The 24257-nt window shown below is 37.8% G+C and overlaps 2 protein-coding genes across 2 annotated transcripts; one reads left to right on the top strand and one right to left on the bottom strand.

The window, feature by feature from the left end:
* Nucleotides 1–8531: 8531 nt before the first annotated feature.
* LOC102714106 (CBL-interacting protein kinase 24) lies at nucleotides 8532–14105 on the top strand. The gene is made up of 14 exons (XM_006657054.3): nucleotides 8532–8771; nucleotides 9903–9965; nucleotides 10078–10149; nucleotides 10409–10516; nucleotides 10600–10674; nucleotides 10762–10815; nucleotides 11201–11326; nucleotides 11456–11545; nucleotides 11751–11873; nucleotides 11963–12082; nucleotides 12952–13068; nucleotides 13177–13233; nucleotides 13337–13411; nucleotides 13609–14105. The coding sequence occupies exons 1-14, from the start codon at nucleotides 8580–8582 to the stop codon at nucleotides 13702–13704; spliced, it is 1368 nt and encodes a 455-aa protein (XP_006657117.3). The 5' UTR covers nucleotides 8532–8579; the 3' UTR covers nucleotides 13705–14105.
* Nucleotides 14106–15670: 1565 nt separating this feature from the next.
* On the bottom strand, nucleotides 15671–18658 carry LOC102713831 (EIN3-binding F-box protein 1-like). The gene is made up of 2 exons (XM_040524852.1): nucleotides 18446–18658; nucleotides 15671–18363 (listed from the first exon to the last, which is right to left on the bottom strand). Exons 1-2 carry the CDS (start codon nucleotides 18468–18470, stop codon nucleotides 16445–16447), a joined length of 1944 nt encoding a protein of 647 aa, XP_040380786.1. The 5' UTR covers nucleotides 18471–18658; the 3' UTR covers nucleotides 15671–16444.
* Between the last annotated feature and the right edge of the window lie 5599 nt (nucleotides 18659–24257).

The following is a 24257-nucleotide window of genomic DNA, read 5'->3' as shown; positions in this document are numbered from 1 at the left end:
TGATTTGATGTGCTTTGTGTTGCATTTAAACCCAGTCCCATTTATGGGAGGCCTTCATATATACTAGAAGGTAGTCCTCTAAGTAAGAATCATAGAAGACTTTAGGTAATACAACTAGTTAGGTTGAACTATATCTGGATGGGAATAGACATCTTCCCTTATCCGAGTGTGACTTTCTTTCTTCATCATAAGCTTCTAAGGCGGTCAGATGTCTATCCATATTTAATAAGGTATGAGTGAGTACGAGGTATGTCATATTTACAACACTGATCAAAATAAAATGTTTAATGCTAGTTGGATGTAACTTGATATGATTACTGAAAATTTATAAATTTGATATAATTTTATGTGTAATTATAGCTCATATAATTGGTCAAAACTGTCGTTTTTTGAAACTATATAAACATAATACCTACGGCTATTTGTCATCTACCAAATTTCCTATGATTTTATAAAACTTGGATCATAATAATATGTGATTAATTTGAATAATATGTGATTAATTTGACAAGTGGTAGTACTGGCGGATAGCTTATATTTAGAGACAAATTCAAATATTAGAATCTATTATATTTGAGGATAGGTGGAGTATCAAACAATAAATAAATGTATGATTTTATTAAAATAATTTTCATGTCTAATCCACACATGTTATGTTAGCGTTTGCAAATTAAATATTTTAAAGTTATTTATAACCATATTTTAACAAAAATCTGACCACAACCCTTATCCAATAGGGATTATGGCACGAGGGCAGTAATTAATATAAGCCACGTCAAAGTATTAATTAAGGCTGAAATCAGTGACGAACCCAGCTACTCACATATATTTGAAGTTTTCTAAATTTTAAAAATAACATTTAAATTATGCCATTTTGGAACAAATCAGAATATAGTATTAGATTGCAAAACCCTGCGAGATCTTTGCGCTCTCTTTTCTAAAGAGTACTTCAGTTGACAAATTCATACGAAAACATCGATCTACAGCAGCTGACTTAAACATCAAGAACAACTCGTAATTTGTCAGGGAGTGTTCGTGATTAAAATAATAAGAGAAACAGGTTAGCGAGTGACCTCACACACGATAAAATCAGGAGATCGAAAGCGTGCACGATAGCACAAGAGCTAGACATAATTGATTTTTAATTAATATGCATACTTCGTATGCTCACACAAAAGGACGATCGATTAGCACTAACAAAAGAAAACTGTTAATACTACCGTATGGATGATTAATAGTATTTTTTAGGGCTAAATTAATAGATGAATTGTTGCGTGAAGCATAGCCATATTTTGCTTCCAGGCAACTGGCCAGCACGTATGAAACATAGATTAAAAAAATGTTATCTATGCAGGCCTTGTTTATTTTTTTTAAAAACATCACATCAAATCTTTGGACACCTAAATAAAGCATTAAACATTGATAAACCAAAAAACTAATTGCACAGTTACAGAAGAAATCTTGAGACGAATCTTTTGAGCCTAATTAGAAAGTGATTAGCCATAAGTGTTACAGTAACCAAAATGTGCTATGACGGATTAATTAGGCTCAAAAAATTCGTCTCGCGGTTTCTAGCCGAAATCTGAAATTTGTTTTGTAGTTAGACTACGTTTAATACTTTAAATATGTATCCGAAAACTTGATGTGATGTTTTTGCAAAAAAATTTTGCAAACTAAACACCACCTAAATTAAGCACACTCAGCTTAGAGAAAAAAATTAGTAGTCTTTACAGGCATATGCGAAATGCTATTAATTTCCCCATGTTAATATCCAGCAGCACAATATGAAGATACGTGCATTATCATTTCGTGGGTACTTATTAATCCTTTTTACTAAATAAACAACATACATATCATATATATTTTTAAACTATGTTTAAGTTAATCCTTTTTACTAAATAAACAACATACATAGCATATGGTAGTTTGGCCCATCTTTTATTATCAAATACTTTTACTTTGGGCCTTCTTTGAACTAATACTTCCATTTTGAACTAGATAATTTTACCTTTTAAAAAAAATTGGATCATTCTAACCCTGTGTAGCCTTTCAGCCGACAAATATATATTCTGCACGTAGATGTGTGAGTTCTTCCATGCGCTGGGACATACCGTATGTGTTTGAGGTCTTTGATGAGTACCATTTAGAGTGGTCCAAAGCGAGACGATTACTGCAATGGGGTCTAAAATAAAAAATGATCCAAGTTATTAAGGGCTGTTTAGTTAATGGCTAACTTTGTTAAATCACATCTTACAAAAGATATGGCTTGCCATGAGATGTGTGGTCAAGTAAATGATGGTCACACCTTAAGGTGAAGACTCTGTTCTTTTTAGCCTTTGGAGTTTAATTTTTCCTTGGTTTATGTCAACATGTTTATCCCTAACATGCGTATTTATGCAATATATATATATATATATATATAAACATAAAAACAAAATAAATATATTTTTGAGCTTTTAATAATTAATACTTAATTATATTTATTATTTCGTGTGCGTCAAATCAGCCGAAACCCACTGCCGCTTAAAACCCGGCTCTAGAGTCGTAAAATGTCGAACATAATTCTCTATAGTTCAGTTAAAAAGGCAGGTACGCACAGTATCCATGACTTTGAAATGTTTTTAGCCGTCCGATTCGTAACGAGTACACGAGATCGATAGCTACAATACATGTAAACAGTACATGCGCGTGCTACAGTATATTCACTGTGTTTTTCTGTTCGAGAATCCGGATCGGTAAAATGTGGCTAGTCATAACTATGCTACGACAAACTCGCCCAATTCATTCTATTTAATTAAGCTACTGTAAGTGAACAGATACCTAGCTAGACACCTAACGAAGCACAAGTCAGCAAGTTGTTTACGAGTGTGCACTGCCCGTACTCTGGCTTGTTTAGTTACCAAGTTTTTTTTCCAAAAACATCATATCGAATTTTTGGATATCTAAATAAAACATTAAATATAGATAAAAAAAACTAATTGCACAGTTATGAAAGAAATATTGAAACGAATCTTTTGAACCTAATTAGTCCATGATTAGCCATAAGTGCTACAGTAACCAACATGTGCTAATGACGGATTAATTAGGCTCAAAAGATTCGTCTCGCGGTTTCTAGTCTAGCCGTGAAATTTGTTTTTTCATTCGTGTCCGAAAACCTATTCCGACATTCGGTCAAAACATTTGACGTGACACTTCTCCCAAAAATTTTTTCAATCTAAACACCACCTCTATTTTGTTTGGGAGTAGTCATTTCGTTTATATTTTTAATTTAAATTTGATTTTAGTTTTTTCATATAGTTTATTTTTTAGTCTGGATATTTATATCATTAAAAACTTATATATAAAAATTTTTATCTGTAAATTATTTTTTGTTTATAAATATATTATTTTGCTCTTTTTCTAAATTCATAGAAAAGCTAAACAATCACCCTCCCTCACGGCATCTAGTATTCCAGCTTAGTTGCAACTGTAGGTGCTTTTCTCAAGTCAAACACAACGCTATTTGAGGAGCTGGCACTTGAGATTTGAGAGTTGAGCGTGTCGTCCCAAGAAGAATCCCAAAAGATGGAGAGAAAAACGACCCTGCCCCCGTAACTCCTGGCGTGTCATTCCTAAGAAACCTAACATGCATGGAATATATAAGTTCAAACAGTTATACTCTAGTTTTTAAAAATACGGTCAGAAGCTTTGCCTTATATATATATATATATATATATATATATATATATATATATATATATTCCTTCCTATTTGATAATTCATGTCATTTTGAACAAGTTATAGTCAAACTTTTAAAACTTTAATCGTTAATAACTTTAAAAACATTTATAATTTGAATACACTAGAACAACATGTATATAGATAATCCTTAAAAAATACTTTAATAAAAAACTATTTATTTATTATATATATTATAACAGAAAAATATAGTTAAAAATGTGTTCTGAAACCATGTCGTTAAAACGACAGTATTTATCAAACTGGTTGGAGTATACTGGAAGGCTCTCCTGGTAAACCTCGTTAGTTCTAAAAGCGAAAATACCAAGAAATTTGATCAGATAAAAAAAATCTTGACTATCCAATAGATGTAACTGATGGACATGATCGCTTTAAAGAAATATCCTTAAGCTCTGGTCCCTTCATTTATTTTTATTTCATAAAGTTGATTTCTAGATCTACATTAATTTGACCATTTCTCTTATTCAAATTTTTTCTGTAAATATTTAAATTATGAGTTAATTTTAAATTTTATTTAGTAATAAATTGATTTTAACAAAATAATTAATAATTATATATTTTTTAATAAAACGAATGGTTAAACGTAGACAGAATGATTTCCTAGGTACAGTTCGCTTAAGATTTCCTAGAAGCAAAAAGAGTCAGACGTTTTATCCATTACAAACTGGAGATTTTATTTGTGTTCATCAACGAATATCTATCGTGTGCATATGTACAGCTAAATCGTTAGTACATACACAGTTATTTTCTTTACAAAAACAATATACACAGTTCTCACCACACTAAAATATTAAATAAAAATACAGTATGTTATTCTGAGTAACTTAAATCTAAGAAATATGTTGTAATTAAATTTAATAGCATGTCTGCATGTGTACGTGGGATTGACATTCTCTATTTTCAAAGTTCGGACTCATGCCAGTGAAAAAAATTACGTGGTTTGAAGGCAGAGAATCCTTAGAGCAAGTAATGGCTCTAAAATCTTTTTATCACTAAGGGCTATCATAGAGTCAATTTATATAATAGTTACATATAAATATATGCTACATCATCAATGCATAGTCCACATCTCATACACATCGTGTCTTAGAACTTGTGTTACAACTGGCTATAAATATGTAGCCTGTTTTTCTTCTCTTTTCTATCTCTTTCACGTAAACATAAATATAACATGACAATTTTAGAGCTCACTCACATTATCTATTGTACTCGCTCTTATACATCATACATCATGAGTATGCGTATGAGTTGGTAAGTACTTTTATTATTAATAGAGAAGATAAAACTACATCAACACGAGAATGGATATATACCAACCAACGGAAAACACACTATGAACATAGAACAACGAACGTCATATCCTGATATCCAAACTAGAGCGAGTAATAACTGTAACTGATATAGGTATTTTTCTAATTGCATGAACACATGCAAGTCCGCACACATATGAAAACAAACAAAAATGTAAAAGTATTTTGTACATATTTTTTTCCTTTTGCCCCAAATGAAACTTTCTCATCTTCTTTTTTATTACTAAGGTGAATATATACCCCTTCTGTTTCTTCCAGCCTTACGTAGATTTATAAGGATACTGATAAATCAATATACATATACATTCATACATATATGAATAAATCTAGGTAAGATTAGAAATCGTCACAATATAAAATATGAGAGTATCACCTTAGCTGAGCTGCTAACTCGAATCTGACCTAAAGTGTAAACTCATAGCTTTACCACTGTGCAAATTTAGACAATTTATCAATACTGACAACTAAAAACTAAACTCTACTTTCTCTATTTAAAATGTAAGTATTTTTGATATTTGAATTTTGCATCAAAATATAAGCATTTATGATATTATTCGCAACACTATTTTTTTCATCAATTACTTCTCATTCAAAATTCTTTGCATTCTACCCCTACCTATCCTCCCAATTCTATCCATTCCTTATTTATTAAGGGACATAGTATTTTTTTATCGATCTTAATCTCTGCTAAATAACCTAGAAATGCTTATATTTTATGATGGATATGGTAATGTTACCCAAATAATGTATCTTTGGGCCTGTTTAGGAGAGCTTCTCCCAGCTGCAGCTTTTTCTAAAAGTTGCTTCTGCCAGAAGTTGCCTCAAACAGTCCATAACCTCTAAGAATCTATGGTTACAGATTCCGGGAAATGAACTAAGAAGCTGGGTTTAGGAGCTTTTCCAGATTCTCATAAGCTAGATATGAAGCAACTGTTTCTCAGAATTTGCTAAGATTCTCCTATCATAGAGGAATTTAGACGTCTACGTTCGGAATGAAGAATTTTTTGCTATGCCTACTGAAATTGAGTTGTTTCCTTTAAGATGTGTACAAAAATTCTCTAGAAATACAACATTCTAAGTAAGCCATGAACACAATTCTTGGTATTCAATGGCGGCAGCAAGGAAAAATGGTACTCACCATCCATATGTAAATATATGACGTTGATTAGTTTAATTTTGAACTAACTAATGTCAAATAAATAAAATGGGATGGAGTATAAGAGAAAATCGGTTATATGACGTTGAACGTTCAGTATCACAAGAGGTTACAGTATTCACACAAGTTTTTTTTTCTTTTTATGTTTTACATTAATTCAGCGCCTGTTCACTCGGGGTTGCACACTGTTGGCTGCAGGCTATGCACCGGCAGCGATTGTTATTCCTTTTGAAATGCACCAAATTTCAATTGATAGAAAGCATTTTTATATGGTAGAGAATTGTAGGAGTATGACTATAATCACTAGGATGTCTATAATTATGCACATATATTAGTACATATTTATCTGCAATGTATAACTTAGATATATTGACATCACAAATGGGCTCATCATTTAGGCTTTCGAGAGAAAAAACTACAAATAAAAAAATAATTTATTAATAAAACTTTCATATATATATATATATATTCTTAGCGATCTAAAAGTCTATGCTAAAATGTAAAATGCGATAAAAAACTTTAAATTTAATATTGAAAGTTTAAATTTTGGTTTATATATGGGAGCAACCAGAAGCGTGATGAATGTGTTAAAAGAAGACGCACTCACAATTGTGTGTAGATGAGAGGTCGTAATCGTGAAATAATAATCCCATTGATGGTTACTGTTCCCGGGCACTACCGAAATTCTCTGATCATGCTTTTTATACAATTTGAAGATCTCATACTTTTATCCCATCAAATCCTCGTCATCAACCGATATAGAGTATCGACGAAGTAATCATCACAAAGTTAAAAAGTGAGAGGAACAGACCGGCACCACAACTAAAAAAAAAAACAAGAAACAATCTCTCGAACAGGAGCAAAATCTTTTCTGTCCCCCTCCTCTATAACCTTTTTCAGGTCAAGATTTATAGAAATACCTTTTCAGGTCAAGCAAAACAATAGAAAAAGAAAAGAAATACCCCTAAAAAGAAAAAGTAAGTAAGTAAAAAAAAAGTGAATCTTACAAAACGTATGTATTACGATCCAAACCAATTTAACTTGATACTACTGTAGCAAAATAAAATTGATTAATCTCATAGGACTAAAACTTATATATAACTAGCTAAATACCCGTACTTTGCTATGAAGAAATATGAATTATACGTATGTCAATATTGTTTGGAACTTGTATTTTTGGATTAAAATAAAACCAATATATATAACTGCTTTCAAATATTTTATATACATAAAGAAGTAGCTGATAAGGTAATATAATAATATAGTTGGTGGACCAGAGATTTACTGTAACCATTGCAAATATATTAAATAACTCCTAAATATGTCATGATTGTAACTCATAGGCACCTGGCTAACTGAAGTCGAATCCACGGGGTGATCCGTTATTTGCAAATAAAAAAGTATAGATAAAAACTTCTAGACACGTGTCTTTAGAGATCTAGACTAGAAAATAAATATCAACGAAATAACCCAAAATCACCTCTAAATTTAAAGTTAAGAATTCAAATTTTATCAAACAAGATGAGGCTAGACGGCTTTGTGGGTCAATCATCAGTGGCCGCTTCTCTTTTCGCTTCTCGTTATCGTGAGATGTATTCCCTCTTTTCCACATTATAATACTTTTTAGTATTATCTAAATTTATTTATGTGCTAATAAATTTAGACATATATATACAACATATATATGGATACTTGGATGAAATATTATAATATAAAATAGGGAAAGTATTAGCCATCACACGTAGAGACCATTTGAATGAAATGAAATTTGAAACTGTGGATTGAGCAATAGTTAGTTAAAATGTATATTTTTTAAAAAGTCTATTACACCTAGGGCTATGTTTTACGCACCACGAGAAATATGTACTACCTAAAAAAACTATTTTTTAGGGTTTCTGTGTTGAAGAATAGTCTTTATCATTTAATAATAATAAAAATATTAATAGTAAAATATTTTAAATAAGACAAAAAGATCAAATATTATATAAAAACTAAAAACTAATTTATTTTAGAACGGTTGGAGAGGGAGTTATGGGCCCGTTTAGTTTTCAAAAAGTTTTTCCTAAAACATTATATAGAATTTTTAAACACGGATAAAAAATAAAAACTAATTATACATTTAATTGTATATTTAGAGAAAATCACGAGACAAATCTTATATCTGATCAAACGTTTAACGTGACCTTTAGAAAATTTTAGAAATTAAACCGGCACATAGTTTCACGGAAATTTGTCCATATTACTTTTGATTTATTTACTCTGAAGAAAAGGACGCGCAGCACATAAATAGGCAGGCAGGCAGTCAACCAGAAGGTCCAAAGCCGAAGCCGAGCTCGCGCGCGCGTCACCGCCCGCCGTCTTCTTCTCCGGCTCCGATGCGGGGGGTGGGAGGGGAGGGGGGAATGGCGGCGAGGAAGAAGCGGGTGGGGAGGTACGAGGTCGGGCGGACCATCGGGCAGGGCACGTTCGCCAAGGTCAAGTTCGCCGTCGACGCCGACACGGGCGCCGCCGTCGCCATGAAGGTGCTCGACAAGGACACCATCCTCAACCACCGCATGCTCCACCAGGTAGCGCACACACCCTCCCTCTCCGTCCTCTTCCGCCGCCTGCTTGGCCGCGCCATCGCCGCGCTATCCCCCCCATCCGCCCCGCGAGTGCACGAGTCCAAATCAAACACCCTCGCTTTGATCCAGGGATCCCTTTTTTTGTTAAAAGAAATAATACTTTTTGGTGTTCGCGTCGGCGCTGTTGGTTTGCTGCGTGAGCTAATTTTGAGAGCAGCGCATCGAATTTTCCGATGCGGCGTGGGATATACCTCGACAGCAATGCGCACCACAGGTTAACTCGCGCAACTTGCGTGCGGTTCCGCCTTTTTGGTGATTAAGAAACAGAAATTAACTGGAAAAGCCTTGGATTTCTTATTCTACCGACGGGGAAGGATTGTTTGGTGTTCTATCTCGTTTCTAAGGCTAACAGGAGTTCAGTTGCAGACTTGAAATGGCTGGGTGTTGAGAGTGATTTTGACAAAATCTTGGGGTTTTTTTTACAGCTTAATTTGGATCGTTATATTTGTAATGCTTATCCAACGACGTCTTTTGAGGATGCATCTTGTTGCCATATGCTCAAGCTCTCTCATACAGTGGTTTTTACCTTTGTCCTAAACCTTCTTGTGCGCTATGAAACTTGGTTTGTATCCAATTGTGTTTTCAGTTTCAAGTATATATTTGGTTTGATTAGTATAACTGTTCAAAACAATAGATGACCACCACTGGTTACCTGTTTTAGCTGCGAACACCCATCTCAGATTTCCAATTTTATGCTGTAGATGCACGCTCTTTGTACTGTTTATGTAGCTAGCTAGATACTTCTGTGTGGCAATAGGTTATTGAAAATAGCAAAATTAAGTCTTGTTGAATTTTTTAATTGGTTCAAACAAAATCACCTGTGTGCTATATAGTGTTTAAAAAATACAAAAAAAAATCCAGATGAGAAACAAAAGCAAAAATACCCTGCTTTAGAAAATTGAGTACAAAGAATAGCTCGAGCATTCATACATATTGTGACTCACCAGTCACCACCACCATTACTGTCTTTTACAGTAGTATAGACATTTCCATTCAAAATTATATACATAAAAATGACTAAACCATCCTAACTCGGCATTACATTATGGACTCACTTCTTATGTTACTTGACAGATCAAAAGGGAGATATCGATAATGAAGATTGTAAGGCACCCCAATATAGTTAGGCTAAATGAGGTATTCTGTACTAGCTATCTGTGCTATGTAACTTTCCTTTATTACTAAATTCCTATATATGATATCTTAAATTTTATGTGACCATGTTGCTACCATTGCTGTGATTATGTAGGTTTTAGCGGGAAAGACAAAGATATACATAATCTTGGAGCTTATCACTGGAGGCGAACTGTTTGATAAAATAGTAAGAAGCCTATTATATAAAGAGTTCCAAAGTGATGATAAACTGCTGTTCTACTTGAACTAGAAGATACAAGAACACTCTGGCACTCCAGTGTTTCCAGCTGTAAATTCTTTTTATCACCCATATATGCCAGAAACTTTCTTCAATAAATCCTAGCCCATTATATAACTCTGATAGGCAATCTGGGGAAACAAGTATTTTTTGATTGATTATTGTGCACTTTCTTCAAATCTGAACCTATGTCTTCAAATATCTATAGGCTCACCAAGGGAAGCTTCGTGAAAATGAAGCACGGAAGTACTTCCAGCAGCTTATAGATGCCATCGATTATTGCCATAGCAAAGGAGTCTATCATAGAGATCTGAAGGTCTGTTACTGATAAAAAGCACTTGTCTACCTATGCACTAGGTGTAATTTCTCGTTCTTACCTTTTTTGGGCTTGTCCTGTAGCCTGAAAACCTGCTTCTTGATTCGCATGGAAACTTGAAAGTTTCTGATTTTGGACTTAGTACTCTGGCCCAGAAAGTAAGTTTAACCATTGCTTTTATTGATGCTGCATACCTTTATCTATCCTAGTAGTGCTCTGATTGGAATTTTTTTGAGGGGTTTCAGGGAGTAGGCCTTCTCCATACAACTTGTGGAACACCAAATTATGTTGCTCCTGAGGTATGATGCTCTCTTTTCTCTCTCTCCCCAACACGGCATGCATGGTAAATTTCTCTCTGTTGGCAAGGATCTAATGACAATATCTATTTTCCTTAGTTTCTTATAAATCCAATAACAAAGGCCTGTCAGACTAAAAAAACATTTACCCATTTCTTTTGTATCTCTGCCTATCTCTCAGGGTTCTAATAGTCACTTTTATTCATATTTCTGCAGTCATCACCAAATAAATTTCTCTAACCATCTTTTTTCTCCATATCCAAGCTGTGGTGATTTTAATTCTGACATAATTCATAAAATTGCCATACATTTCCGGCCATTTCCTTAGTCAGTAGGGGCATTTTTTTAGTGATATGATATGGACTTCACCATTTGTCAAATGTATTAGGTGCTTAGCAACAATGGCTATGATGGATCTGCGGCAGATGTTTGGTCATGTGGTGTTATTCTTTATGTTTTAATGGCTGGATACCTTCCTTTTGAGGAAAATGATCTTCCAACATTGTATGACAAGGTATTGGCTTCATTACCAATGTGTTTACTGTCTGTCTTTTCTTTCTCTAAATTATTGATGTCAACACCTACATAGTACGGTCTGCTTGGATGAGATTGAAACCTGACATGTTTATTCCTACATTTAAAGATAACTGCAGGTCAGTTTTCATGCCCTTATTGGTTCTCTCCAGGTGTTACGTCGCTTATCCACAAAATACTTGATCCAAATCCAAAAGCTGTAAGTTCAAGCCATAGGTTGTTTCATTGCACTTCTAGAAACAATCATCATTTGTAGTAAATTTTATCTTAAACCCTCACAGTCTGCAAGATCTTTCTAAAATCGAATCCAATATATCTAATTTAGAAGATCTTTCAACCAACATAGTGTTTTCTTTTGCAAACCGCTATCTCCAGTTTCTTAGATCCTTTTTTCTGTTTTGCAGCGTATCACTATTGAACAAATAAGGGAAGACACATGGTTTAAGAAGACTTATGTGGCCATTAAACGTGGTGAGGATGAAAATGTTGATCTAGATGATGTGCAGGCTGTTTTTGACAATATTGAGGTTTGTGTCTTTTCAGCGCCATTAATTGCCACCTATTTGAAGGTTTTGCTTCTGTAGTTATATCTATAGAACAACTTTTCTGACTTCAGGACAAGTACGTATCTGAGCAAGTGACTCGTAATGATGGTGGTCCTCTAGTGATGAATGCCTTTGAGATGATTACGTTATCTCAAGGTTTGGATCTGTCTGCATTATTTGATAGACAGCAGGTAATTTCGTAGTCACTCTCCCTTTTAGTTGGTATATGGTTGACTATCTGCTGTTGGAGAATCATTTACGAGATTTCAAACACTGATGGGTTTATATCATAAAGAGGTTTGGCATGTCAGCTCGTTATTTACCCAATTACCCACGTGGCTGTGACTTTTGTAGTACTGGTCCTTATTCTTCTACTTATGTCATATAATGTTTCTCCATATGCTTAAAACGTTAAGGTTTGGTAGCTCTGGGTTTTTTCTTGTTTAGAGAAAATTACTTAAACAAACACGTTTCAACTGGTGTTGATATTATCTGGAACCCTATTCTAATTCTTGTATATAGACTAATCGACTATAGATCTCCTATCTCGTTGTCTGTTCTCTTTTCTAATTGCTTGGTGTACTGGTTGCTGACGGATGAACAAAATTAGGGTAGACTTGTGGTATTGCTTGTAAGGAACTGCAGTATACTTCTGTTTTCATCGAATTTGAATGGAAATTGAACTTTGCATTAAAAAGGCAAAAACATAGCATTCGAGCGATTGCTTCTAGCTAATCTCCATGGTTTAAACTGCACCTGTTTAGTTTGTATTTGAGCGCTCGAACCATATATTCATTATAGTTGTAATTTTTCCGTATAGCAGAAAGAACCGACCTTTCAATGTTTGTGATCTTATACTGGACCTTCCTAGGCATGCTTAATATGTCTTTAAATATTTACATGGACCATATGTCATTGCACGCCTTTTTTTCTTTCCTGGACATCACTGTTATACGTTGCTTTGGTGTTTGCTTTCTGCATTAACTGCAATCCTTGTGAGTAAGATGCTAGCATCACATGGAATGCTCATGTTGTCATAATGATGAATTTCTATTTGTAGGAGTTTGTCAAACGTCAAACTCGTTTTGTCTCAAGGAAACCAGCAAAGACTATAGTTGCTACTATTGAAGTTGTTGCTAAGTCTATGGGTCTCAAGGTCCACTCTCAGAATTATAAGGTATTCTGTTTCCTTATTCAAGGACACCAGCAAAACAGTTTCTTCAACAGAGACATATTTTCTTATTCTTGATGATGTAAGATACTTATTGCTCACTCTTTTCTGCAGTTGCGTCTTGAAGGTGTATCTTCAAACAGAATGAGCCCGTTTGCTGTTGTTCTACAGGTGATCTTACATTGCCCTTTGTTTGGGAGCAACATTTTGCTGTTTGCCATTCAAAAACATCCTTTTTCATGAGGTCTTAAGCTTTGAAATGCATCATTCCCAGGTTTTTGAAGTTGCTCCCTCTCTGTTCATGGTTGATGTTCGAAAGGTTGCCGGTGACACGCTGGAATACCACAGGGTCTGTATTTCTGCTCGTCTTCCTGTTATTTATCATCAAATATAGTAGCCTAGTTGCTGGAGAGTTTGGAAATCTTAAAAATGACTTGACACTGAAACCAATATTTTGTTAACAAATTGCTCTTGTTTTGAACGTGCAACATTCAACTTCATCATCCATCCATAACGACTGCTAATTCGATCTTACACTCATTGCAGTTCTACAAGAAATTATGCAACAAGATGGAAAGTATAATCTGGAGACCAATAGAAGTTTCAGAAAAATCCACATTGCTAAGGACGGCCACTTGCTAGCCTAGCGTTAACGCAGCTGCACATCCTGCAGCAATGGGGGCTTCCAGTTGTCAAGTTGGAGAGTTTCTTGTGCTTTTAATCTGGCACTGATGCCGTCCACCGAAGTTGCTCTTGCAGGCACTGCATGTATCATAACTGAGTCAGTTCTTCAGTAGATCAGACGATGCTGCTTACCGCACCAGATGTTTTGGTAGTATATAGAACTGTAGATAGTCCATATAGCGACCAATTGTGCAGTCTGTATGTAACATGGATATAGATAGGTTTCTTCAGCTGGCTCATGTGTTTGTTTGTAGTAAATAAGCTGGTTATTCTGGACTGCTTGACTTGTGAACATTGAAAAGTTCCCCCTGTATGTTGGAACAGTTCTTAAGGATGAGATGGAAATAGTAGTAACCGTATATATATTTCTAATGCAGGAATGGAAAAGCCAAGGAAATCTGTTTGCTATATAGCTTTGGTTATAATCCAGAGCTGGTTTAAACTTATTAAACAAGAATATTTTTGGTATTTTTTTTGCCTGTTTTGTTATCATTCCTGGAAAACAAAGCAGTGTAACGAAAGTGATGAAGAAAACTTCTCAAAAATCAAATTCTAAAATGTAAAACCAGCATCACTTGATTTTTTTTTCTTGTCTTGGTGGAACTGGAACCGATGGATTTTGCATCTCGTGGGATGGAGGAAGGGAAAAGGGGATGGATGATTCCGCTTTTAAGCAGCAGAGATAATATATTAGTAAACCACTGGTTGGTTAGATATTTATGCTTATGAAATAGAAGGAGTAATACTTCAGCAACCCAGGTTAAAAGATTATTCCTAGCAGTCTAGCAGATTAGTTAGTATCCATGGAAAAAGAAAAGGCCAACTTTTGTATTGCATCATGCAAGCCAGGTACACAGAATGGTAAGAAACCCATCCACAATCAAATTAGTGGGCCGGTTAGCAGTAACAACATCTCTACCTCGCCATTGCCACGTCACCAAGAGACTTACTAATCCCATGCATCATGATTCATCTTCTACATAAAAGTTAAACCTAATCGCCACTCAAATCACACCAACCTTTTTTTTCCTTCCAAATGCTTTGCTTATCTACCAGGCCATCCCCCCCCCCCCCCCCCCCAAGTTCAGATGAACCTGCCAAACCTCTCCCAAAAGGTCAAGTCTCAAGGGAGCAAAAGGTGATAATCCCATGCAAACCAAAAATAATCACAGCCAAAAAAAGCTCAATTATTCCAAGGGACGACGAAATGGTGGTTTCGTCACGCCAGTGACGTAATTTGGCATTATCATAGGAATCAAAAGGGCCAAGTGCATTGCATGATGCCCAGAAGTGTAGGGGTGAGAAATGAAATGGAAACTAGACCAGCAGAGTTTCTTTGGACTCTGGAGAGGAGAGGAGGACGAATCAATCCATCCGGCAGCGAAGCTTCATGCTCTGGAAAAGTTGGATCAGACAGAAACCCCTCCAGATTGTCCGGCTTAACGCGGCTTGTTTGGAATACAGGAATTTCGGATGACTTTTGTAGCTCTGATCTTTCACGACGGCTCGTCTGGAACATAGGAATTTTATAGGAGTTCTGATCCTTCGAAACGGCCTGGAACATAGGAATTTTATAGGAGTTCTGATCTTTCGAAACGGCTCGTCTAGAATACATGAATTTTGCACGGATTTCATTGTTTTCAGAAGGGTTTCAACAGTATGTACAGGTTGCTAGGAGCTCAGGTTCAGCAAAAATTCCCAAACCAGGTGACAGGTTCGTAACTTGGCATGCCTGGGAACTAACTGGAAGATCTTGATCTTATGAAAACAAGCAGCCGCTTGCATACATCAAAGGGTCACAAAACAAAGCAAACGTAAAGTTTCAAAACTTGAGAGCTGCACCTCGAACAAATCTGCACACTACTGATACAGCACAACTGCACAAACATGTAGTGATATGGCTAGAATTTAAAGACAGATAGCCTGAAAGGAAACACACATTTTATTTAATCTGGGAAGGTTACAAAGATTACAGCATTCAACAATCTGCCAGCAAAACCAGGGATCCGGATTAGAAAAACAACCACACAAGGTTGTCATGGCAAGGCCCTTCAGAATGCACCTTGCAAAGGCCGGATCCCCAACGATATCAGGAGACCCCAACAAACACCATAAGAAGCAACCCCCATTGCAAACACACACACACACTACCCATGATACTGCAAGCCGAACAAGACTAGAACTGGAACAACCATACGCACTGGAAGAGATCGCGGACACCTGGACATTGAAGAACTGGAGCAGCTAAGAATCAATGACAATGCAATGCCGATGAGTCGAACTTGCTAGGATCCAACATTGTTGGTTGATGTCTGCAACTCTAACCAGAATTACCAGAAAAGAACACACACTTGACAATGTTTGAGCTCCAAACACGACTCAATCTAAAAAAAAGAGCATGATGTAATGACTGTAATCAACCAGGATAAGGTTGGGGTAGAGGGGGCAGGGTGCCACGCTAATGGCAGCCGAAGGCTCAAGGAACAGGCATACCCCAAGAGGATACCTGCAAAAAAACGAGCGCTTGGCTAAAAACGCCCCCTCGGAAAACAACCGGCCCTAAGACAAAGGAAGTCCACCATGACTCAAGACAGCCAAGAAACCAACTCTGCTGTGAAGCTTGGCTGAAGTACTACTGCTATGGTCGTATATTTGCATCTGGAGATGGATGACCCAGCACCTCCAGCAACTAGTTCCTCTACGCAAGGATGTCGCACCACCAGAGCTGCTTCTCCAGCGATGCAATGTTGTGGTTGCCAATGAAGTTGAACTGGAGATTGAGGCCCTCCAATGATGCCGACATGCTGCCTAAGAAAGGAACACTCTTTTGGGTAACCTTCAAACAACCAGAAAGTGAGAGGACACGAAGTTTGAGCTGCCTTGCTGATGCCAACACAGCAACACCGTAGTCGCTGACCATGCAATTTGAAAGATCAAGTTCCGCAAGATCAGTGCAGCCCTCGGAAATGGCAAACAGGCTTGCATCAGTGATCTTGCTGCAACCTTCGAGACTGAGGCGTGCGAGCGAACTACCATGTGCCTTCACCAGGGCAGAGACGGTAGCATCTGTGAGATTCTCGCAGCCGTTCAAGTCCACATGGACCAGCCCACTTTCGGAACTCTTGATCAATGGAAGGAGCCCGTTGTCCGTAACCGCACCAAGACCACTCAAATCAACATTCTCCAACTGAGGGCAGATCATGCCAACCACAGCCAAGCTGGCATCAGTGAAACCTGGACAATCCTTGATGGTCAGGGATCGGAGAGACTTGCACAATGGAAGCTGAGCAGGAGCAGAGCAGATGTCCTTGATCCCATTGCATTTGACCAGTGAGAGGGCCTTAAACTTTGGGCTGCAGTTGAGGAGGAAAGCAAGAATGCCCATGAGTGTAACCTTGTTGCATTCCTCAATCTGCAAACTCTCCAAAACCATTGCCGACTCCGCGAAATCCTTGAGACGACCATCCGAGACTTGGCTGCATTTCTTGAGGCTGAGCTGCTTCAAGCTTGGGCAGAACTTGGCAATAGACGCGAGCGCAAGATCCGTTACTCCCGGGCAGGAGCTGACACTCATGCACCTGAGCTTCTGCAGGCCAAGGGCATTGGCCATCACCCAAAAACCCCTCTCGCCAACCGTGGGAAGGCGGGCGAGGGTAAGATCGGTGATCGCCTTTCCATAGTACCCAATCACAGCAAGAGAAGCATCGGTGATGCTCAATCCCTGGAGGCGGACCTTGGCAAGCGACGCGGCCGCCGAGCAGACAAGGCCAGAGACACCCTGGTCACCAACATGGGCACAATTCTTGATGTTCACCGCCTGCAGCTTTGCGCAGCACCGACCAATGGCCTTGAGACCCTCATCGGCAACACCGGGGCATGCCTCAATGGTCACTGCCTTCAAGTCCGGGCACCCCTGAGCAACTGCGGTGAGGCCCTTGTCGGTGATCAGCGGGCAGCCGGTGATGTCAAGCCTCGCCAGCGAGGGGCAGCCGGCGGCGATCTCGGCGAGCCCAGCATCAGTCACCTGCGGCACATGCCATAGGGCAAGCGAGAGGAGCGACGGGCAGCCGCGGGCGGCGGCGGAGAGGCCGGCGTCGGTGACGCCGCGCGTCGGGTGGCTCCCACGGATGACGAGGCTCTCGAGGTGGCCGCGGAGGGAGTCGCCGACGGCCACGGCCGTGAGACCGACGTCCGTGGCCTCGCGGCCCTCGAGGCACCTCTCGGAGGAGCAGCCAAGGGGCACCTCGAACTCGTCCTCGTCCTCCTCGTCGACGAACTCCTGGTTGAGGTCCGGCACGGCAGCAGCCGCCGCCGCCCGCTTGATCTCGGAGGCGCGGATGCCGCCGAGGAGCGCGAGCCAGCGGCGCGACACGGCCCCGGAGGCGCACCGGGCGCGGGCGCCCTTCACGCGGCGGAGGATCTCGAAGAGGCACTCGTCGGGGAGCGCGTCCAGCGACGGCGCCTCCCTCCGCTTCTGCCTCTTGCTCGCCGCCGTCACCTCCTCCTCCACCGCCTCGGCGAAGGCGCAGGGGGGCACGGCCGTGACCCGCGCGCGCTTCCGCGACCTCACGCCGCCGAACAGAGCCGCCGCCGGCTCCAGCACCAGAACCCCGCCATCTGCAACCCAACCAAGAACACACATAAGCACACGAAATTCCCCAACTTTCCCCCGCAAACCACCCCAAGAACCGATCTTTACCTCTGTAATCATGGAACGGAGGCATGCCGACTCGCCCAAGACCAAGAACACCAACACCAACAGACGAAGCAAGCAACCAACCACAAGAAAGCACAGCGCCGAACCCAATCGCCTGAGGCGAGAGGGAAAAAAGTTTGCAGCAGCAGCAGCAGAAGAAGCAGTACAGATTGGGAGAAGGAATGGAGGAGGTGGAGGTGGTGGTGGTGGTGTTGATGGAGGAGGAGGAGGAGGAGGAAGAAGAGGGTGGGTGGGTTATATGTGGAGGCTGGGAAGGGGAAAGGGGGAGGGGGGCAGAATGCAGATGATGAGGATTCCTGGCTGCCCACTTGCACAACTTGGGGGGTTGTTTTTGGCCTCCCTGTCACACTGGATTTGCTGGATTTGCAATGGATTCATTGAATCTCTCTCAGGGGCAGTGATGCTGGACATTTGCATGATGCATGGACCTGTTTTTTTTTTCTCCTTTTCTTCTTTACAGTGGGTTTGAATGCTTGACACTTTGGTGGGAGGAGGGCTTTTGATTGTTTTTGAATTTGAATACTTTGGACGGGAAAAAAAGGCTGCTTGTAGTACGGTGATAGCTAGGTATGGTAGCGGTAATACTATGGTAACTACATTAAATTTAAGAACTTTTTTACTATTCTTGAGAAGATACCATGAGATACTACTGTTTTTTTTTAAATTTGGTACCTTTTGATATCTGCTCAAGGATGAGAAAAATGCTCTAAATTTAAATAATTTTAAAAGTAGTTCAATCTTTTTGATAAATTTGTTGTGTTTTTTTGATAAATAATTTTAACTGTGTTTATCATTGGGTGTGGTAACCATGCCTGAATCAAGCAGGGACCAAGTGCGTTGATAAGGTGCTTATTGTGCAAGCATTTTTGTATAACCATTTTAGTAAAAAAAAAGTATTTAAACTAGACATTCTTTCAATTTGTCTTTCATCCTAATAGTCTCCTCAGTTATGGGCTTCTTTGAATGGTACAACTTTGATACGAGTAATGGAGAATCTTGATGATTTGCAAAATTTTCTTATTTGACTGGTTTGGATTTGAAGTTACCATGCAATGCATTCATATGCCTCAATTCCATAGAGTTTTAAGCATGAGGTCCAACCTCATTATTTATATTTACTTTGTAAAATTACAATGCAATCTCTCTCTCTCTCGAACACATAATTTTAAGAATAATATATTTTCATGTGAGCTTTTCAAATACCTGTTCTGAGCAAATCCTCAGGTATTACTGTTTGAAATGATGTGACATCATAACTTTGTATCTTTTTTTACTTTTTCGTTATTAAATTCAAGTGTTTCAGATAAGCCCTCAATATTTTGCACATTGATTATTATTATTATTTTAATTTTGACGACCAATAGTTTCTAAAAGATCGATCACGGTGGTCGAAAGCCACGCAGCACTCTTTTGTTACGCCATCTATTTCTTTTTTCTTATATTTCTTATTAAAATTGAACGGTCTCAAAATTTAAAGATGAATGGTGTATATATCCGGCTATTTAAACGGCGGTAATACTCTTTCGTTCTATTTTTATAAGGCACTTTATTTATTTCATTGGAACAATAGCTAATATATTTTTATTTGTGTGGTAAAAATATAATCAGCAAAAAATATTTTTGAATAAAAATATAACAACACCAATATTATGCTATATATATATTATATATACAGTAATTATTAGTGAAAGTCCAGTGATTTTTATGTAGGTAAAAAGGAACCACATGACTATATACGATTTGTAAATGGAGAAAAGCATACTGCTATCTAAGTTTGAGTGTGTCTTATATATATTCATGAATCTGTGTGTCAATAACCACCAATATCGTAGGATAATAAGGAAGTGTTTGGATGTAAGGTTTTGATAAGTTGGATCAGAGTCATTTTGTTTCTATACAAGTGTTTGGTTATTATCTTAGATCCGGGATGTGATGATCTGCCGAGCACAATCGGACAACTCCATCCTACCTCATCCACGATGTATGGTTATTTGATCCGTTTTTCTATAAAAAGGCATACATAATTTTATTTATTATTTGTGTATTATTATTTAAAATAACACAAGCAATTCATTTATTATTTGTAACTGTAAATTATATGATCTTTATGTGTTTAGATGTCACTCGATTATTTCTATTGATCTAATTTTTACTGAAATGAGATATATATTTTTCGTTTATTATTTCTCTATTATTATTTAAAATGACACGAGCAATTCAAATATTACTTGTATTAATATTAACACAATTATACTGGGTAATATTTGTAAGTATGAAATAAACTTATTGTTTTATTTGAAACTATTATGGCGAAGGTAACCTCACCGGCACAAATATGAAGGTAACTACGTCAAGTTGTTTTAACCCAATCTCTGTATCTAAACATGTCACATGATCACTTCGTTCTATCATCTATCCATAAAAAAAACGGTGTTTAACATATCCCTAAAAAAACAATTAACTCATACACAGTCCTAATTAGCTCACATCCATATCCAGTAACCAAACATATCCGAGTTAAAGTAGACCCATTGAATTCCTAAGCTGGCAAGTTGCACGTGCCCTCCCCAAAGCTAAAAGGCTAGCTGTAGCGCTGCAGAGACACTAGACAGGAAAGCGTGCCATGTCACCGATAGCGTAAGAAATGGAGGTACGTACGCACGCGCGGTGAGAAACCCGCGAGACCGACCGACCACGGGGCAGGCGCAGGCGCGCGCATGCATCGAACCCAACCCAACCCATCCCATCCCATCCCATCCCAACCCCAGCATGCATGCAGCTAGCTAGCGGCCGGCGGCGAGACGTGCCGTGCGTGCACGCGATACATCGATCGCGCATCACCGGCCGCCCGCGCGCGCGTGCGTACGTGCATCAACGCAACCAAATTAACGTGCGTGCGTGCAGGCGCAAGTGCAGCGCACCTGGCCAGGCAGGCCACTTAACCCAACGAAAAGAGGAAAAAATGGGAGGAGAAGAAGACGACGACGGATGCAATGCGATCGACCAGCTGGTGGTGAGTCCATGTCCAGGTGCACGCACCCACCGAGGAAGGGATATTATCGAACTTGTCTATAAACATATTTTAAAGAGATAAAATAGAAAATAAAAAAGAAGTGTGCTAATAATTTATAGCCAGATACACACGGTTTTTAAGACAAAATGTGTGTATGATATATGAAACCATTAATTAATTAGTTGACTATATTATTGAACTTGCTCTAATCCCGCTAGCTGCACATATGGCATGCGTCGTAGATTAATCCTCCTAATTGCGTTATTATCGCTGTTTGGACCTCCTAATCCGCGCTTACTTTTCCTCCTCCTCCTCCTCCTCCTCCTCCTCACCGTTTTTGGTGGTTAGCCAGCTGGGTTGACTTATATCTTGTTACTCCAGATGCACTTCATACATATCATCCTAGTATTTTTTTCATGCATGGTTTTATAAAAGGTCACCGCACTTCACTCCATAACTTAACCATCCGCAGTAGATAGTCAAGAAAAATTATGAAAAATGTAGTATTTTTGTTTATTTTGTTTGAACTTAGTGGTGTATGTTACCGGTCCCTTTATATTACCGCGGTAACCGATAGTAAGAGGAACACATGTCCCTCTACATATACATTACTATAACTATTTTAAGTTAGAAAAGAAAGGAAAAGGTTAGAAAACTAGGTTACCATATCTCGACAAAGTTAGCGTGTTGTCATAATATCCATAAGTATGTCATCGATCTACCATAAAAAAATAATTAGTAATAAATATTAGGACAGATATCAAGACTATAACTTGAACTCGTATATGTATTCCAGCAAATTAACCTAATCAATTAAGCTACCTCACTTTACCAGTACTTCATTCTTGTGTTGTTGTAGACTTGTAGTTCTACCTTACATACTTTTCTAAAAAATAAATCAAAAATCGTGCAACAAAAAAGGAAAGCAAAACATTATTAGAAGGAGATTAAGTCATTATCATAATCTAACAGACAAAATAAGACAAAAATATTTTAGACGACGTTAAACAAAAAGGTGACTTTTCAAAAGAATAAAAATGCACTCCTCGTTTATATATTGTTCCATAACCTAATCTTTTAGTGGTTTAGAAGAATAAGAAAAACTGCTTATTAAATCCTCGTTTATTAACGATTAAAAGTTTATTTGTAGGTAAAAAATCATATACATATTATTAGCTATCTAAAAACTAAAAAATAAAATACAATGAAAAAAATCACAAAACCAACTTTAATTCTATGTTTTAAAATTTATATTTTAGCCTATGTAGTACTTCATAAGCGAATAGCTGAGCCCCATTTTGTTACTAGCAGCCGTAGGCCCGTAGTGATCTACGCGGTTTCATGATAGCCTCGGTGGCTGTTTGGATAAAGATTTTTTTTTCATTGTCACATCGAATATTTAAACATTAATTAGAAATATTAAATATAGACTGATAATAAAATTAATTATATAAATAAAAATTATTTCATTAGACAAACTTTTAAAGCCTAATTAATCCACGATTAGCAAATGTTTACTGTAGTATCACATTCGCTAATCATGGACTAATTAGGCTCAATAGATTCGTCTCGAGAAATAGTCCAGAGTATGATGTGAGTTTTATTAATATTCTATATTTAATACTTTTAATTAGTGTCCAAAACGTTTAATGTGATAGGGACTTAAAAAAAGTTGGAGGAAAACAAACAGCGTCTTAGGCTCTTAGCGTAGGTTTAATTAATCGCCAAAAAGAACTAACAGCAGAGATGACACTGACATGGGGCCCCTGACATAGCTGTTCTTACGTGTGGGGCCCAGCTGTCAGTGACTAAGGGGGATGTCTCTCGTGCTGATCGAAGCTATAGCTCTGAAGTGGAGTCCAAACAATTAACCAGTCCACCGTAGGAAGGTCGTCGTGTATATCGTTTTTTTTTTCTCATGAATTTTCAAGTGTTTGACCAACAGTTTGTCTGGGAGAATTCTTTTTATTTAATATAGGTGTCTTGGGTTATACGTACGTAGAATTTGAGTACAGATATATATATAAAACTCGAACTGATTTTCTAAGTTTTTGATGATATTGCTGGAGTTTTTACTTCGTGTCATCGAACACTTGCTTTTCTTTTCTCCTAAGTGTCTTGTTTGGCTAAGTAAAAAATTCAAACCTTGACTAATGATTTGGAGCATTTGATCTATTATGAACTATAATTAAAGGGTATGTTTATGTAAGCAGATGGTCGGCATGATATCGATGTGTGTGTATACATATAATAATTTCGATAATGAAGCATACGTAGCTTAACAAAATTCCAAAGACAAGTAATGAAGTAAATGTTCAAAAAAAAAAGGGAAAATGAAAGAACGTACAACAATTTTGTCCAGATGAAGTGTATTCCTTGTATGAGAGGGAGGTAAGGTAGCTGTCCAAATGAAATGTATCCGTCGATACACTTTAGACGTGATCAGTATGTGACGTCTAAATATGCTGTATAATATATAAATCTTTTAAATTATTTCACAACGCTAAAATTGGGTATATTTGAAAAAGAGACGCCATTTATTTTTAGAGAAAGACGCTATTACCCATTTCTTATGTTGACTTATTGATAGTAGTGCCGCTTTCAATAAAAAGAGTATAATATAATTAATTACACTGTTCGAGTTCGATCGGTGATAGGCATATATAGTTAGCTTTTGGCAATCTTAGCACTTTCACAGCCTCTGTTAACCACTCATGGCATCGTGGATAATGGCGTTCCCTGTAAATTGACATTACTGAAACCATGTTGGCTTTACTATTA

Source organism: Oryza brachyantha, chromosome 6, assembly GCF_000231095.2.
Source record: "Oryza brachyantha chromosome 6, ObraRS2, whole genome shotgun sequence".
Lineage (NCBI taxonomy): Eukaryota > Viridiplantae > Streptophyta > Magnoliopsida > Poales > Poaceae > Oryza > Oryza brachyantha.
This window is presented reverse-complemented; position numbering and strand designations above follow the sequence as displayed.

Coding starts and splice junctions, on each gene's coding strand:
- LOC102713831 (XM_040524852.1), bottom strand. CDS start 18,470: ATGCCTCCGTTCCATGATTACAGAG. Junction 18,364..18,445: donor TCCGTTCCATGATTACAGAG/GTAAAGATCGGT, acceptor GTTGGGTTGCAG/ATGGCGGGGTTCTGGTGCTG.
- LOC102714106 (XM_006657054.3), top strand. CDS start 8,580: ATGCGGGGGGTGGGAGGGGAGGGGGGAATGGCGGCGAGGAAGAAGCGG. Junction 11,874..11,962: donor CTGTTTTTGACAATATTGAG/GTTTGTGTCTTT, acceptor TTCTGACTTCAG/GACAAGTACGTATCTGAGCA. Junction 13,069..13,176: donor TCCACTCTCAGAATTATAAG/GTATTCTGTTTC, acceptor TCTTTTCTGCAG/TTGCGTCTTGAAGGTGTATC.